Genomic DNA, 17942 nt, shown 5'->3' with positions numbered 1-17942 from the left:
GTTTGTATTTTTTTTCGTACATTTTCAGGAAATATTGCTTTACAATTTAATTCTCAAATTTTTAACCCGTGCAAGAAAACTTTTATTGTATACAATTTCCCGTTGGGCTGAAGTTCCTCATTGCTGATTTGGGATGAGCTGTTGACTTTAAAAGTGCAATATCTTACAACTAGTAAAACATTAGTTTCCTGTTGTTCCAGAAAACCGAGGACATGTTATTCGATGCATATTTATTTACATCAATTCTTTTTAAATATGTAATTTTATAATTAATGGTTTCATAAAAAATATCTAATAACTGTACTATACATATATATTTTATTATAATACCATTGTTCCATCTAGCAATTTGTGTTTTCATTTTATTTTCAAATCAGCTGATATTACTTTTAAAAAATGCATAATAAGCATGCTTATCAAACCGTTCGCATTATGTAACTGAACAAATCCTTATCAGAAAATATATGATCCCTTTATATGTTATTGTGCTATCAACGACTTAAAAAAAGCATTAGATTTAATAAGCAATGTCTTGCTTCTTATTGCTTTAAAGATTTGTCACTTTTTTAACAAAAAGTGAGGGGTTTCAATTTAACGGGACTTTTTGATGAAAAAATGCAATGCAGTTATTCATTGTTACAATAGTTAATTAATTATTACAGTTAAGTTGTTTCTGCAACAATTTTTTTATATTAAAATGAACAAATCATTTGATTTATTAAGACAATTTGCAATTTGATATACCATGTATTTTTTTCATCTGCTGGGCAGCAAAGTAAGAAAAATAAATTACAATTTTATTTTTAATTCTATAATGAATTATGATGATTACATGTTCAGTAGATAAAATTTTATACAAATTAAATAACAATATTTTGAGTATGTCCAAATTTTTGTAAACAAGGCTGGATTCCACCCCCTGGGGAGTTATCAAGATTGAAATTTATTGCGACAGAGAGGTAAACATTTTTGAGAAGGGGATATGAAGGTCTAAGCATTTACAGAGCTTATGACGTGTCACTAGCTGGTTTCAGTGATCACTTATACTCTGACATTCACCATTTTGCCTATGTTTGAACATCTCGCACTTCAGTGGCCACTCAAAACCATCCAATAACATGTCATAAGCCCTGTAAATGCGTAGACTTCCATATTCCTTTCTTAAAAATGTTTCCCTCTCTGTTACCACTAATTACAAATTCTGGCAAAAGGATTGAGCAAATAGGTGTTTGCTGTTTAAATACTTTTGCTCGAATATGTATAAGATCTACGCAATAATTGTTTAAAAACACATTTAAAATAATTAAACGGCCTTTTCCATAATAGGGAAATATCTTTTTTTTAACGTTTTTTGAAGTAGTAAAGGTCTATGAAATATTGTCTAGTAAAAAAAATTTTTTGCTAATTAAAAATACAGTAGCATAAAAAATATTTTTAAATTTGTAATTTTGAGTTCCCGCAAAAACCGTCATTCCATTGGCCACGCCCCTAATATGTCATGATTCATGTTTATTTGTTCCTGACCATTTCAATTTGTTAAGAACATTGTTACGAAAACATTTCTCCGCTATATCCATATTGATTTTTAAAATACAATTTATTATTCTAAATCCATTTAATATATTTTTATCAGTATTCGTAGCATGTGATATTTCCCTATTGCGGTTTAAAGCCTTTGTACTGAATGCAGTCAATGTGTAGTCATTCAATAATTTTCAAAATGTAATGCATGTTTTTTGGATTAGCAAGATCTATATTACGAGATCTTTTCCACCCAGCCCAGTAAATTGAGAGTAAATGTCCACTTTGGTGAACCGTGTTGTGGTCCAACGACTAGTGTCGTGAACTTGTGGATCAAAGGTCTGAGGTTCGAACCCTGCTCTAGCACATGCCGATTCTTTTTTTTATTTTTATAGTGAGTTATTTACAACTTGTTGAAAATGGTCCCCATAATTGAAATATTTAGGTTAATCCCCAGTGTAATAATTTGCAGCCCATTTATAGAGAAGCCCTTTTGCTCTATTGCATAGAAAAAAAGCTTTGCAAATTTTTGGTTTAGTTTTTGATTTAACAGCAAACATGTTTTTTATTTATTGAAAATAAAAATAATTTTACAGTAACTTAAATCACACCAAGCCACTTTTCGTGGATGGTTCGTTGCTACGCTTGCAATTCTCGACCCGAGTACCTATGGCCCGTTGTTTTGCTGCAAGCTGTAGCCAACCTCGTAATCGATAATCCTAAAATAATTTTTGTCTGTGTAGGTGTCTTTATAAGCGAGCCACAAATTATTATTCTTGAGAGTTAGTCATAAAATTGCAAACTACTTACCCTTTTTAAAACAATAGTATTTAAACAATTATAAAATGTTATTTATGAACAGTAGTCCAAAAGTATAGTTGTTACAAAATTTATGGAGTCATTCATTTGTACACTTTTTGAAAGTAAGTTTTCAAATGCGATTAATGTTAAATTTCATTTTTCTTAAGGCAGGAACCATGCATTACAGATACTTTCTACGGAAATAGAACAAGGCTGTATCAAAACATTTATGTAATATTAAAACCAAAATACATTAATGTTTTAATTAATTCTGCATATTATTTAATTGCATCAAGTTATGAACAAGATACTGCAAGCTTATTTAGTTTGAGGTTCAACTTAACACTTGTTGGCTTTTTCATTCACACACTAAACCAGAACTGTCTTCAGACCTCTACCTTTCCAAATTCTTCATAAATTTTTATTCAATTAGCGATTTTTAAACCTGCATTATTTGAAATATTACAGTATTACTAAACCACTTACTGAAGAAGTTCCAACTTGTTTTCTTATTTTTTAATTACCAAATGTTATGTCATTAAATCGTCAGTCAATGGGGATTACTGCCAATCTACTGAATCATCTTTTTACGGAGATGATATTCTGAATCTTCTCTACCCCCTAAAGCGTGGTTAATTTGGGGATTTTTATTTTTTGATTTCGACGACACTTTACTTCACAAAATGGCCACACTGATGATTAAACGTCGAATAATGTACAAAACTCTTTAAAAAAAATGGAAAAAAACTAATACGGTTTGGTCAATTTAACCTAATGAAGTGTTTAAGGTAATGCTCAAGGTCGCAATAATGGTATAAATGAAAAATTTTATATTTAGTTTCACGTGTTCGTATTTGTTTGAGGTTTGATCATCAGTGTGGCCATAAATGAAGCTAAGTTTAGGTAGATGCAAACAATACAAATTAACCACTCTCGTGCAGTGTTCGGCAAACAGCAACTCGAGTGCGGCTCACACGGCGCAAGTTACTTTTTTGTTCAATTTATTTAGTCTACAGGTTCTATAGAAGAATTTCTAGGACTGTTGCCTTTTAAATTATTGGGGATATTGTAAATACCGCAATCGAATGCATGGAGAAGCATAATATTTAACTTGATGAAATTATTTCAATTTCAACATAATATGGAGCTAAAAGTATGACCGAAGTGAGAAAGGTTTTTTTTCTATTTTCAAAGAAAAAATAATCACGAGATACTTGTTTAATATTGCATCATTCATCAAGACGCAAAAAAATTCCAATGTTATGGATTTGGTGATCAATATTGTCAACACAATCTTTAATTCTCCTTTACATCGCTAATTTAAAGAATGTCAATAACGGAGAGTAAATACGGGGATCTTCACTGCATAATAAAGTTCGTTGGCTTTGAAGAGGAAACAGTTTAAAACGAAAAGGAATTTGGCTCTCAAAAGAAATCTTAATCGTCGTAATGCTGATCTTTGGCTCTTTTGACTAATGAGTTTGCCGACCCCTGCTCTAGGGGATAGAGAAGATTCAGAATACCACCTATTCGCCTACTAACAACATCCAATAAGAGTTAAAAATCCCCTGATACGAAAATTCGAAACCATACCCAGCACATTATTTACTCCAGTCCGTGGTACTGTTTTTCTTCAGAAAGCTCACCTACTATCAACATCCAATAAGGGTTGAAAATCCCCCGATATGAAAATTTAAAACCAAATCTATCACATTATTTACTTTGATCTGCGGTACTGTTCTTCTTTAAAAAGCTCGTTTACTATCAATATTCTATAAGAGTCGAAAATCCCCTGATATGAAAATACTGTTTGCTAAATACCTCTTCTTTGGATAATATGGGTCTATTTTTCTGTACATATCAGCAGTTTAGCAGGTATCTGCCTTCTATTCATTAACTTCTGCATTATGTGATGGGTTAAACAGCCTGTAAAGTAATGCAGACTACAATTGTCAAATAAACATGAGTTTTGCCAAAATTGTAGATTGGCAGTAATGCATTCCGACCGATGAAATGTAAAAAAATGTTTACTTAAGAACAATATTTGATGTCAATCTGATTCTAACGTGAAATAAAATTCAAACAAACATAATATATGCTAGACTTAACTAAGTTGAGGGATAGTTATGAGCAGGGAAGTTTTTTTTTTTTTTTTTTTCTTTTTATCATAGAATAGAATTTCCTATGCAAATTGCAGGTCTTTGGCATGTTTAATAATTCATAGTAAATTACAAATAAATAATTAATGTAATGATTTATTATAATAAAACAGGAATAATATACCACTCAGTAAATAAATTTTATGTATATCTTTATGGCTAAAATGAATTTATCTTTTCTTGAATCAAACTAGCACTGTTAAATCCATAGATCAATTTAGTCGCATGGATTATGATTTAAGTTTAATTTAACATGATAGAAAAGATAAAACAAAATGTAAAAAAAATTTCCATTATTATCAAATTGCTTTGAATTACAATGGCTATTAGAATTTTGTTACATGTTTACAAAATATATGCAACTGTGAGGAATATTTCTTTTGTAAATCCCGAATTAGCCGTGATCAAAAATCAAAAATTCTTACACTGACCTTAAATATTTGATTAAAGAGTAGTGTTGCCAGAATCAATGCTAGATTTTTTTACGAGAAGGACCGATAATATTATTTCAAATACGTCCGCTTATTTAAATAGGTGCATAGATTTTCACCGTCACAGTTATCAAATGTATCGTCTTTTATGGGTGATTCTGTATGTGTTGAATTCATATTCACATAGTTTATACTGAAGATGGGTCCTGCAACGGTAGCTGAAATGAATCCAACTTACACGGGATTACCCAAAAAAACCAATACATATTGTCTGCTTGTTTATTTTATTTTGGTTTTTCAATTCAAAATAGCATTTTTATTTGTTACTGAATTTCTAGTGTACTATGCTACTGCCAAGTCTTTTGATATTGTGTATATTATCGCAATTGTTTTTATATGAAAACAAAATATGTTGGACATCAAAGAAGCATAAAGCTTTGTTCCAGAAGTTAGAAAAAATGTAACCGATAGTATTATTTTAGTCTATATTAAGAAAAATAATTAAGTGCATTCTGTATTCAAGATATAGAAACCTCCTCTATCATACATATATTATATTGAGCTGAGCAGTCTAAAATAAAAATGATTATTCTAATGAAATAACTAAATTGCCTTATCGACATCTCTATATAAAATGAAGAAGACAGACAACGGATGATGTAAAGTAATGTATAATGGCTTATTATAATATGATTTTTCGGTCAGGTATTGTTTCTATTTTTAATCTCTTGCATTCTTACAGGTTCCAAAATTGATTCGTTATGTATATATTTATAAATACATTATATTTAACGTGTTTTCAAAGATTTATTAACATCTCAGATAAAACCATAAAAATAGGCGTAATTGCTCTTTGTATAATATTTTTATTGAATTACCATTTCTATATTGTTAACATTTCTTTCTTCATATTTGCCTGATGGCCGTGTTGTATATAATTTTAAATTTAAGAATATGACAACCGTTTGACAATATTGAATTAATGTTTCTCCAATTTACGGTTTTCTTCAACTTTATTTCCTTATTTTTGGTTGATTCTACAAAAGTAATCATTTACATTCTTAAAGAAATATATTTAAGAGAAGCCTCTTTATTGATTGAAGTGTTTGAAAAAATTATTGTACTTTTACTCAAAGAAAAATGTGTTTTTTTGCCAAAACATTTGAGATATTTTTTATATGTAATATAGATAAATCAAACTTTTTGTTAGTAAATAATAAAAATATAGGTAATTTACTCACATATGTATGTATAAGTAACATGTTTTGCTTTTTTCTCATGTAGACCGTGTTTGGGTGGAAATGTTATTTTGTTTTAAAAATGCATTTTGTTGTAATTAAATGGCAAAATATTAATAAAATCTTCTGTATACTGCATTACATGTAACATATACTCATAGTTTGATTGTATAGCATATTTTTCTAAATAAACTGGAATTCTACCAAAATAGCAAACATCGCTGGTATAGGGTTTGCTGTATTTATTGCCAGGATTTTATTTGTAAGATATTTTTATGGTTGTATAATGCATAGTTTATAGCGGATAACAATTTAATTTCTAATAAATTATGTTTTCTTCAATAAAATAATCTTTTAACACTCCTTACATATTTAGATTACATTAACTTCACTCTACTACCCACATCTAATAGTTCATATTATGTAATACTATGAACAATAAGAGTGAAAATATTATATCATTGGCTCAATATGCTACATTACTCGTCTCCAAAAACATATTTCAGGTTAAATATATTTCAAATTTGAATATGAATTTTGGATAAAAGATAGTACTATGTTGATAGAACCATTTACTTTAAGCTAGATTTTGATGAACAGTTTACTTCATTGCCTGTCTGCTTTTGTAGAGAAACATTCCAAGATATTGATTTCCACCCCCTACACAACGGCAGAAATAACATAAAATGACCACCTACAAAAACTCAAACCTGCAATTAATCTCACAGGCATATATAAGAAAGACATTAAACTTACTTCTCACAGCAAATATAAGTAATATTATTCTTTAACGTTTCAGTAAAAAAAAAACATTAGTGTCATGAGCATATAATGGATAAAAAAAATACAGTTCATATGAAGCTTCCGTATTTATTTTCTTGTTGCCAAAATATTAACATGTTCTTTCAGAATGCGGGACAAACTTACCGTTGATGATGCCTGTGTGGAGAATGATTAGTCTGTTGAACAGCCTACTGAGAAAGGTGGATATTTTCCATGCTGGGATTGCCAGTTTTAGACTCCTCTCTAGCTATGTATCATGATGTGTGTTTATGACTTATTCGTCTTTGTTTACTATTGTTTTTATGAACCTTAATAATCTATTGTGCTTTTTTTGTAAACACCTAATCAAATAATTTATGTACATTATAATTGGCAGTAGTGCTGTATTGTACATTTATATGAATATAACTCCTAAGAGTTTTCCAATAATCTCTAAACAGTATTGCCGATGTGTTCCTACAGCATAGTGGCAAGTATTCAAGAAGCAAGCGGTATTATCACTCCGGGCTTAAAAATTACTGACTTGCCGTGTCTGCCTTGATCATGCTATCACCATACGTACTTTAATTTTAAATAGTTTCTGAGATTGTTTAGGTTAAGTTCAGACAATGTGTTTAAATCTTTAATGCCAATCCATAAGGGCTTTTGTAATCCTGTGGATTGGCTTTAAAAAAAGGAAAAGTAAAATCTATTCTATATTTTACATCAGCGTTGTTGGGAATCGAATCCAGAATCTAAGTCATAATAGGCAAACCTAGTTACCAATACATTATGATACGGACTTAAGTATTGTTAACACATGGATAGTACAATAGATAAGACAATAACATTGTCTGAACATTTTGTAATTATCTCTTTATATTAAGTCTACATTGTATATAAAAAATACTTTTAAAAGTATGTATATTGTTAATTGTCCTCAGCACGGGTAACCAGTGAGGTCACATTATTTTTAATCATTGTTTATAATAGAAAAAAAAAAATATATTGTCTTGTCCCAGCTCTGTGAACAGCCTCGACTGTGCGGGACAACGCTGGGACAATATGAAAATTCGGCTGTAGTTCACACACGAGCACTGCAAAAATGAATACACAACGGCGTTCATTACGAGTAAGTTCATAAAAAGCACTTTTCATTTCATACAAAGATGTATTGGTATTTATTTATTATTTATTTATTTATTTATTTATTTACGGACAAAGTCCATTATAAACATTACAATTAAAAGAAATTTTTACAAAGGAATAAAAAAATATAAGGAACAGAAATAAGCAGCAAAGACAGATGATAGATTTTTTAGATTAAGTAAAAAGCATAGGCTAACTATACAGATTCTTTAGCTGATTTGTAAAGAAAGACATCCTTACACCATAATAATCAAGATCTTGATGATCGTTCACCCGCCTGATCATTCTGGGCAAAGGCGACTGTGCACCATAATTGGTCCTGTAGTGACCGAGGAAAAGCATTTCATTATTTCTTAGTCTACGGGTGGGAACGTTAAAAAGATTCTTTTGCAAAATTTCAGGGGCATCAATGAGACAGTTCATAATTTTATACATGCAGATTATATCTGCAATGCATCTGCGTTTTTCAAGACTTGATATGCTTAAAAACCTCTCCATATCAGAATATGAATAGTCTCCTCTTTCCAATCCCATCTTCCATGCAATTTTTCTTATAAAACGATGTTGAACTGATTCAAGGCGCTTGATATGAACAGCATAATGAGGGGACCAGATTACAGATGCATATTCAAGAATAGGGCGAACTAAAGAGCAATAAAGTGTTTTAAGTGTAAGCATACTTTGGAAATCAGACGTAGTTCTATTAATAAAGCCTAAAATTTTTAAGGATCTGTTTACTATATTATCAAAGTGTTCCAGAAAAGTTAGTTTATTATCTAGGATCACTCCAAGATCTCTTATAGAGGTGACAATCGAAAGAACTTGGCCATTAAGTTTATAATCAAAAATAAAAGGATGTTTACATTTATGGTATGAAATAATTTTGCATTTATCGATGTTAAGTTCCATGTTATTAGTTTTGCACCAAGTATGAAATGCATTTATGTCTTCTTGGAGTCTGACACAGTCATCAATATTTTGATATATAATTTTTTTTTTTCTGCCTTCATTTTTGGCAGAAAAAATGTGTCATAGCGACAAGTTCACAATGAGCAAACCCAAATTGTCACAAGGTCCTGTCCATGCGTATTCACACGAGGACAATGCGGCCACTAGCAGCCACGCGCGGTGGTAGGGGTAATCATTGTTCCACGGAGATAGCTTGCCCGCCTATCTCGGTGGCTCGTCTGCGTGTGTCTCGGAACATTTTTTGTCCTACAAATTGCTGTTTACACGTGGACAATGGGAAAAAACAATATTAAATTGTCCACGTGTAAACAGACTATAAATGTTCTTCCAACTAAGCTGATATGAATGAAATCGAAATGTTATATTAATTTTTAAAATGCATTTATGTAGTTAAAAAAATATTTATTAGGTTAGGATAATTTGTACATCTTTACTTGGAATGATTTTCAATTCTTTGCTTTTTTCTTTTTTGATAATCCTGAAGATTATCAAATTTCCTCTTATACAAAAGTGTGATGTTTTCATCTTTGCCAATACAATAAATTTCATTTTTAGTTTTTTCGAAAATTTCACAGGATCCTTTTTCTGGTTCAGCGTCATCAGATAATTTCCATTCCTGAAAGAGCAGCTTACTTTCTCCGAGAGTCACAAACAATCTTTCTTTTGAAACTACAAAACTAGTCGGATTACCTTCCAAATTTATTGTGTACACACGTTTATATTTTAACTCATTAATATCTCCACTTATCCTATATATAATAATGGATTTACTCAAGTGAAGTGAAACAGCCAAGAGGGAAGAGTTATTATCAATCTTGCAGCAGGTTGCATAATTAATTGGAAGGCACTCAATATTCACATCTTCGATTTTCATAACTTCTTTAAAATTTTCAAAAACTGTAGACATATTATTACTGTTTTCATTGTGAACATTAATATTAAGAATCTCTCGTCCCGCTGGATAGTCCCAAAGTTTTACAGATCCATCACCAGATGCACTTATCAAAGCCCTTTCATTGTGGGGAAGAAAATTTATAGATGTAATGAATTCCTTATGTCCCAGGCAAAAGGATTCAATATCATAAGACCCAGGATAGTTTGATACCTTAATCTTTTCATCTCGGTCACAACTCACAATGAATTTATTATCTCTGCTCATCAAAATATCTGTAAGCAGACTAAGATGTCCGAATATTTTTTTCCCTTTGTCACTATAATCTTCAGTTTTATAAATAAGAGCATCACCTGTCTTATCAGCAACTAATATAAACTGAGAATCAAAAGAAAATGTGAGTTTGCTGGCGGCTCTTGGTAGCTCATGTTTGTACAATATAGAAAAGTTTTCAGTATCATATAAATAGAATTCTTTTAACGACGTCAAAACAACAAAATATTTACCATCTTCAGAAAAATGTATATCTTTAATTGAAAACTCATTGTTTGTGATATTCGATTTGTTACTAATGTTTTTAGTATCAATTCCGTTAACCTCAAATGGAATTTTGAGTGTGTGGAATGAGGAAGATGTAGAGTTTCTCCATTTGATCTCTGTATTGAAAGCCACTGCAATCAAATCAGAATTTACGCACAGCAATGACATTTTAGTATAGTTTATCAATACAATTATCAGTTACAAAATAAACACGCTAATAACGCATGACAGATTCCCCGAAGCTGCAAATTGTCAACTGTCAAAGATTTCCACCTATGCACTAACACCAACTGCACCAACCACAAAACCAAATTTGTTACCATAGACAATTGAAAGACACTGAGCTATTTCTATGGTGATATTATACAAGTGCCACGTTCTTTTACACAAAGCGTTCATTGCGAACGACCGCTCGACTGTGAAAAGGGTCAGTAAAAAAAAGTTATAAAAAGTCTATTTGGAATATTGTGAAACGTCAACATTTTACAATGAAATATTCTTATTTCTCTCCCGCTTCCACTCACACCAAGTCTACCACCATTGTGTCTTTCTACTTTCCTTTATAATAATTTTGCGTATTGGGCGTAAATATAAATAAATAAAAAAATGAAATTCTAACAAAATGTTTTAGACAAAAAAATAATTATTTCATTGAAAATATTAGATTTTTTATATTTTTTATTAATTCCCTTATTTCACCTTGATCATTTTATTAAATTAAAAAGTACAGAATATTTTATTTTATTTAATCATAAAAAAATGTCTCGTTTTTATGACAATTATTGCCAAATTGATTTTACTCAAGCCTCATATTGTGATTCACTACCTTCGCCGCTATAATTGAACCTATTTACCTGTTGTAGCAAAAAAAATACAAAATTGCATGTTTGAAATGTTTTGAAATAAAAGCATAAATGCTTTTTCACTAATGATAAAGAGAACAATATACTTTGACATGTTACAACAGAGATGAGGAACATTTTAAAGAAGGCAATATAGAAGTCTAGGAATCTAAAGGGCATATGACCTGTCATTGGCTGGTTTAAGTGACCACTTTACACACTGTGTAACATTCACCATTCTGCCCATATTTGAACATCTATATTCCTTCAATTCTTTCATCTGTTGATGTTTGTGAAGTTAAAGAGCTGAAATCTTCAAATATACGGTGTTGAATCCATGACTTCCATCACTTCTACTTCTACAACAAAAGCATATGCCTCTGTTGTAGAAGTTCAATTGCATTCCCTAAAACAATTTATGTTCATGACTCTAAATGAACATAAGATTCGAGATATTTTGTTCTGTTATTTCACAATCATTAAGGTTTTAAATATAATGTTCACATCTTACTATTTCGTCAAATAATGTAAAAACGCGTGCGAAACCAAGCGTGTAACATTCTTATTTTTCAGCACAAATTATTTATAACTTATAAGAAATGGTCTGAGAGTAAAAATATTTGAGTAAATAAAAAGATTTTATGTATTATTTATTTTATAAATAGCATCAAAATTGCATTTTATAAACATTAACAAACGGTTAATTCGTGTTATATTGGCTGTAGTCGATTTTCGTAGTTTAATAAATCAATATAGAAAAGGAGACAATATAGTAGTGGATTCATTTTTAAGTTATACAGGTGAAACGCACTACCGTAAAAGTAAATAAGCCATTTCTGTATCATGTTTTTATTAATTGACACTTGTCTTTCAACATGTTTTGACCACGTTTTGTATATAATTTTAGTTAACAAATTATAAGAGAAATTGAAAACATTTAAAAAATAATATTTTGATAAATAGGCATTTACATATGGCTTAGACATATAAAAAGCAGATTTAAGCGGCCAATTAACATACTGTAAATGAACGTGATTTATTTTGCATACTAAGGCAACATCTGAATTTAAAAAAATAAATTATACGTTTCTTCTTGGACCTTAGTTAACTTACATATTTTTTTAGTTCGTCTACAAACATTTGGATAAACTCGAAATGTTGTAATAATACCGTTGTTAAATTGTTGAAATCTTTCCGCACTTCAATTTATTTTATGTCTTGTAGTCGGGAGACAGGTCTGAGCTTAGGATAATAATACGCCATTGAGTAATAGAGTATTTCAAAATTATTCTACGATTATCAACCACGAAGTTAGTAACAGTTATCAGCAGTACAATGGCCGTAGGTACACATGTCGAGAATTGTAAGCGCAAACCGAAACTGCCCATTACACGTTTGTTGTCAAACAAAAAATCAAACCTGAAATTTGGTTCTGTGCAAAAGTAGGAAAAGGTTTCACTGGCAAAGTATTATTTTGAGGGCCTAAGTATTTATAAGCCCTTTGAGTAATCAATATTTTAGCATAGTTTGATGTGTTTATTTAAGTCATCATTTTAGATATTTAGTGGAGAAATCATTTTATTTTCTCTATTTACTTATTATTTCAATCTCAGACAAACGAAATAAATCAAGAAAAAAACTTTAAAATCAGAGAGAACGCATTTTATTATTGAGTTTTAATTATTTCTTCTGTCGATGTGATATAGATTTGTTCTTAATATTGAAATGATCGCATCAACGCTAACGGTAGGTTTCAACACCATGTGGATTAGTTTGTTTTTGTTTAATTATTATTCCATAATGTGGCTCGATGTTCAAGAACTTTCTATAAAGTGTTACCATAATATAAAAATGACCTTACCATTTATTCCTGAAAAGTTTTCTTACTTACCGACATATTGACAACTGAAAAAAAAGAAATATCTTTTGTGTTCGCAGTTCGCCAGCCATATTTGTTATTGTCGTCGGTGGGGGAGTTCACGGGCACGAAATTGGATAGGAGAGGTGGATTCTCGCGCTAATGAGAGAGAAATTGGTGGAAGTTGTCATATTTCGAATCCTGGATGAAATATCAGATGTTTGAAACGGTGTATAATGAGTTTTCACTAGTTTAATCGCAATTTACGGATATAAAAGTCGATAGGGCGAAATAATTCGACCCATAGTGACCTGTATCCCCAATAAATTGTTCGAAAGTGGCGGGCGCTGCGAGGAATAATGGCAGGGCAGGGCGAGGAGCGACGCACGCTGACATGGAAGATGCTGTGCTGGAATGGGAAGAAGCGGGAGGGGACCCGTCGAGCTTCGACGACTCGGACAGGTTCGAGGAGGACTCTTTGTGTAGCTGGAGTTCGGAGCCCGAGAGCCTGTCGAACAACTGGAGAGGCTGGAAGAGACCCCCGGGCCCCCAAGGGACCTGCGGAGTCGGGAACTCGAGGAAACTCTACGAAGGTTGGTCGACTTCTTTGTGTGACCCTCTTGTTTACTGTGCCATTGTAGGTCAGATTACCTGTGAAATCTATAATTATCCTTCAAACTAACTCTATCACTTCTGAAATACTAGATCTTAAGCCTAAATTCCATATCAATTGGATTTCTCCAGAATTGGTTAAATGTTTACAAAATCCTTTGTTCTTATGTGTTTGGGTTGATGTACTTGTGTGCAAGCAGTTTGTATGTGCAAGTGAGCAGGTGTTTGGCTGATGGCTCAACAATGTTTTATTGAATCTTAATCTAAGATTCTGTATTTATGTAATATCCATAATTTATATCATAAATTTGAAAATGTTTGAATAAGTACTACTTGGTGTATGTTTATGTGTCAAATAATTATAGTAAATAAATTATGCAAAAGTTAAAAAATCTGATTACTTCAAAATTTTCTGGTCCAAGTGATGAAATGTTAGTAATATTAGTTGTTAACATGCCCAATTCCTGCTTTTTAACTTTTGTATAATGTAACTGTTAGTTTTAATCATCTCAAATTGATGTTCAAATTTAACCTTAACCATGAGTAAATGAGATTTCTATTCCCACTGGAATTATAATAGTTAAACGGTAATCAGCCGCAATTCTCGACAGTAAAATTAATTATAACCAAGTTTAATTTGAAGATTAAGGTTTATTTTTTAAATTTAAAATAGGGGCCTTACTGGAGTAGTTCTAGCAAGTTCTTCAATACAGTGTTATATTACTAATTGATTCATGAAAAAGTAAGTTACGTCTTTTTCTTAATACGTTGAAAGTGAAATGAATGTTATGCATCTCAATTTTAATGCATTGCGAAATGTTGTTAGTTTGTTTGAAAATAATTACATTCTGTATGGTTTCAAATGAGAATGCACACTTCTTTTTTCTAGAGTTGTGGCATTCAAGATACTGTGTTAACATTTATAAAAAAAATAAAAAATATTAGTATTTACCTCGTATCGACATTTGCACAGCGATTCTGAACAAGTTTGAGACGTTCTCCATATGCAGAATGCCCAATTGGGCACTGCTGCACTGGTTGTCACATATTCAGAATCCACATCCGGGACTTTTGTGCAAATGTCATCTTAAGGAGGACGATTCAAACCATGTTTTTTTGGATGCCCATAAATGATTGTTATCCTGAGTTCCTATCTGACCTCTCCGATATCAACGTCCCATTCCCTACTCATATTCTAACTCTCCTCTCCCCACCCAATAAACACGTATTCAAAATTGTATGTAAATATCAAGTTATAAATGGTATCAAGCTGTAGATATATCGATATGTATTTAATATGAAATATTAACACATTAACTTGTTTATAAATGGTGTGGTGTATGGTAGTGGTCAAGATGCTTGACTCACGCACGGAAGGTTCCGGGTTTGATTCCCGGTGAGAACACAAATTTAATATGATTTTTCTCAAGCCTCGGTGTTCTGTGTTGTAATTCACCACTGTAATTGGGCCTCCTGGTCTGTTGTGGTGGAAAAAAAAAATAGTACTAACACATGTGTAAATTTATCAAAAACTCGACACTGGCTAGAACACCCCAGTAAGGAGGTGAAAGAGCCAATAAATTAAGAATACATTTGCACACTTATTCAATCCTTAAAACTGTGATAACTTGCAGGCAGTTTTTCTGATGATTTAATTGCAAGTTTTGGTTGTTATTCTTAATATGAAATTATTTTAGCACATGCTCAAGTATGGTAGCAATAAAAAATAACAATTACACATTTAAAATTCAGACACATACACTGCATCCAATGAATCATTCTCTTTTTTAATTTGTGCTTCAATGCCAAACCATGTAGAAGCACGTTCTAGAGTAAGTAGTTGATAAATTGTGCGATTTGAAATTAAAGGTAAATGTCATTTTACACCAGGGTTCCGTTCCGAGAGACACCGGCGAAAAAAATCTGCGTAAAATGAACACAAATTTAATGGAAGATATAAGGTTAGGTTCCCTGTCAAAATTCTAAGAACAATCTAACATGTTTATTTAATCCATATCCTATATATATTCAAAATAAATAATGATCTTTTGATATAAATAATAATTTTTATAATAAATACTAACTCACCAGTTCGTCTTCGCGCTTCGATCGAAACCATCTGTCTCACAGAGCTTATCTGTTAACCTTTCTATAGAAGAAAGGATACGAGTTATATCGGCTGTTTTTAGGGTTTTCACATAATTTTCTTTCTCATCCTCTCCTTCTTCTTCGGGATTTTCTGATTGAGGGCGATCTAATAACTCCATCAACTCTTCTAATTCTTGATTTGAGAGTGGTTGGTCATGCACTTCCAACAGTTCAGTCACATCTTCGGTTGTTACGTCTTCGAATCCACATTCGCGTGTAAGCCTGGTAATGTCTTTGTTTATGTTAATGTTGTCTATCTCTTCTACACTTGCACTTTGTATAAATCCGGGCAGAAGTTTACGCCAAACGCCGTTTAAACAATTGGTTCTCATTTGGTCCCAAGACCTGATTTTTGATTCCTTTTAAAATGTCTTACTACTGTCGTCTGGTGTCGGCCGAACCGGAGAATCCCACGCCAGAACCAACCTGCGTAATTGTAAATCTGCGTAAATCGAACCAGCGCAAAACGACGTTTACCTGTAAACCGGTCAATGCCCCAGAAACAAAATAATAAATATTTTTTACTTCTAAGTTCGCATAAGTCCTGGCGATGAGGTAGTAATCTCGAAACCGGTTGACTTGTAGCCCTTAATCAAAGTTACCATCATCATTCCATGTCCGCTATGTAATTGGAGCATATGGTGTCCACAAAGAGCCTCCAGGCATTTCTGTCAGATGTCAGCTCCTATGCATCCTCCCAAGTCAGTTTCGCATCCTGTAATTCTGACAAACTGCCGACAAACAGTCAGCAGTAGACATTTAGGACGTCGCAAACCTGAAAGAGCTGAGAGTTCAGCTAGGAATAGCTGGGACCTGATTCAACAGTATGAAGGTTGTCTGGAGATTGAATAATTATTCAGTGAAAACCAAGTGCTGCCTATATAATGCCTGCATAATACCTATTCTCTATGGATGTGAATCTTGGAACTTCACTAGAGCCCAAAACAGCAAAATACTGGGTTTTGAGAATAGAGATCTCTGAAGAATTTTGAGTGTGCGGTTGTTCGACTTAGTGAGGAATTAAGAAATAATGGACGGATGCAGCGAACTCTAGAGGCAACTATCATTAAGCGGCGGTGATGCAGTTGATTGGGCCATATTCTGTGGATGACTCCTGAGAGCCTTAATCACATTTGCCTACTTTACAATTAAAGTGGTTTATACAAATTTATAGATAAAAATGTTTGAAGAATAAAGTATCATAACATTTTTCAAAATATCAAAACTATTTTAGCAACTTTTTTTACTTAAACTTTGGGCCGATCCTCTGCTGGTTGTAAATTCAATGTCAAAAGATCCTCTTATTTCTGATCCATAAGTCCACAGCATAGACTCGGGACGACAACCTGATTCTTATATGTAGTAATGCAGTACTCGTGTTCCAAAATATTTAGAACATTTAAAGATTATATTTAGTGTAACAAACCGATGCATTATTATATAAAGCTAATATTTCTTTTGCAGAAAAATCCGCAGTACTCTCACTGACGGAATTGTCGGCTCGCTGTGTCGCCTCACATATTCCCTTTGAGCTTGTGGAGCAAGTATTCCCTCCTGTGCCAGAGCAGCTTCAGCTCAGAATAGCGTTCTGGAGCTTCGCTGATAACGAAGAGGACATCCGGCTCTACTCGTGTCTAGCTAATGGTTCCGCAGACGAGTTCCAGAGAGGAGACCACCTCTATAGGAACCATGCGGTTAAAGATCCACTGCAGATTGGTAAATATACATGTTTCATCTGATTTATTTATTAAAATTTGTTTTAAGTTTAAATTTACGCTGAAAGTTCAAATAAAAAATGAGTGAATTTATTCACAGAAAATGTCACCCTGTGCTATTTCATGTACCCTTTTCTACTAAGAACTATATCAAAAATAGTGTTCTTAGATGAATTCTGAGCTCTTGCAATGACGTAGGATTAAGAAATGGTCACTGAGGTGTGAGGTTACTGACTGCATAATAAATGTAAACAATGAATGTCTCAAACAAGTAGAAGAATTTGTGTATCTGGGAAGCATGTTTT

General features: G+C 32.2%; 2 protein-coding genes across 6 annotated transcripts in view; one reads left to right on the top strand and one right to left on the bottom strand.

The window, feature by feature from the left end:
* Positions 1–9411: 9411 nt before the first annotated feature.
* wuho (tRNA (guanine-N(7)-)-methyltransferase non-catalytic subunit wuho) lies at positions 9412–10744 on the bottom strand. Its single transcript, XM_088227799.1, has one exon. It carries the CDS (start codon positions 10628–10630, stop codon positions 9461–9463), a length of 1170 nt encoding a protein of 389 aa, XP_088083925.1. The 5' UTR covers positions 10631–10744; the 3' UTR covers positions 9412–9460.
* A 2487-nt stretch (positions 10745–13231) lies between these two features.
* Dora (zinc finger SWIM domain-containing dorado) overlaps positions 13232–17942 on the top strand; it is a 35786-nt gene continuing 31075 nt past the window's right edge. For all 5 annotated transcript variants that reach the window (XM_088227808.1, XM_088227805.1, XM_088227809.1 and 2 more), the window contains exons 1-2: positions 13232–13755; positions 17387–17638. In XM_088227808.1, the coding sequence (XP_088083934.1) occupies positions 13557–13755; positions 17387–17638 (451 nt within the window). In that variant the 5' untranslated portion in view covers positions 13232–13556. The remainder of the gene's footprint in view (positions 13756–17386; positions 17639–17942) is intronic.

Source organism: Micrasema longulum, unplaced genomic scaffold (assembly GCF_059751315.1).
Source record: "Micrasema longulum isolate JH-2025_06_02 unplaced genomic scaffold, ASM5975131v1 h1tg000541l, whole genome shotgun sequence".
NCBI classification, from domain to species: domain Eukaryota; kingdom Metazoa; phylum Arthropoda; class Insecta; order Trichoptera; family Brachycentridae; genus Micrasema; species Micrasema longulum.
Note: the sequence above shows the minus strand (reverse complement) of the source record. Positions and strands in the feature narration are given on the sequence as shown.

What these genes read in the sequence shown, in the direction of transcription:
- wuho (XM_088227799.1), bottom strand. Translation starts at nt 10,630, where the DNA reads ATGTCATTGCTGTGCGTAAATTCTGATTTGATTGCAGTGGCTTTCAAT.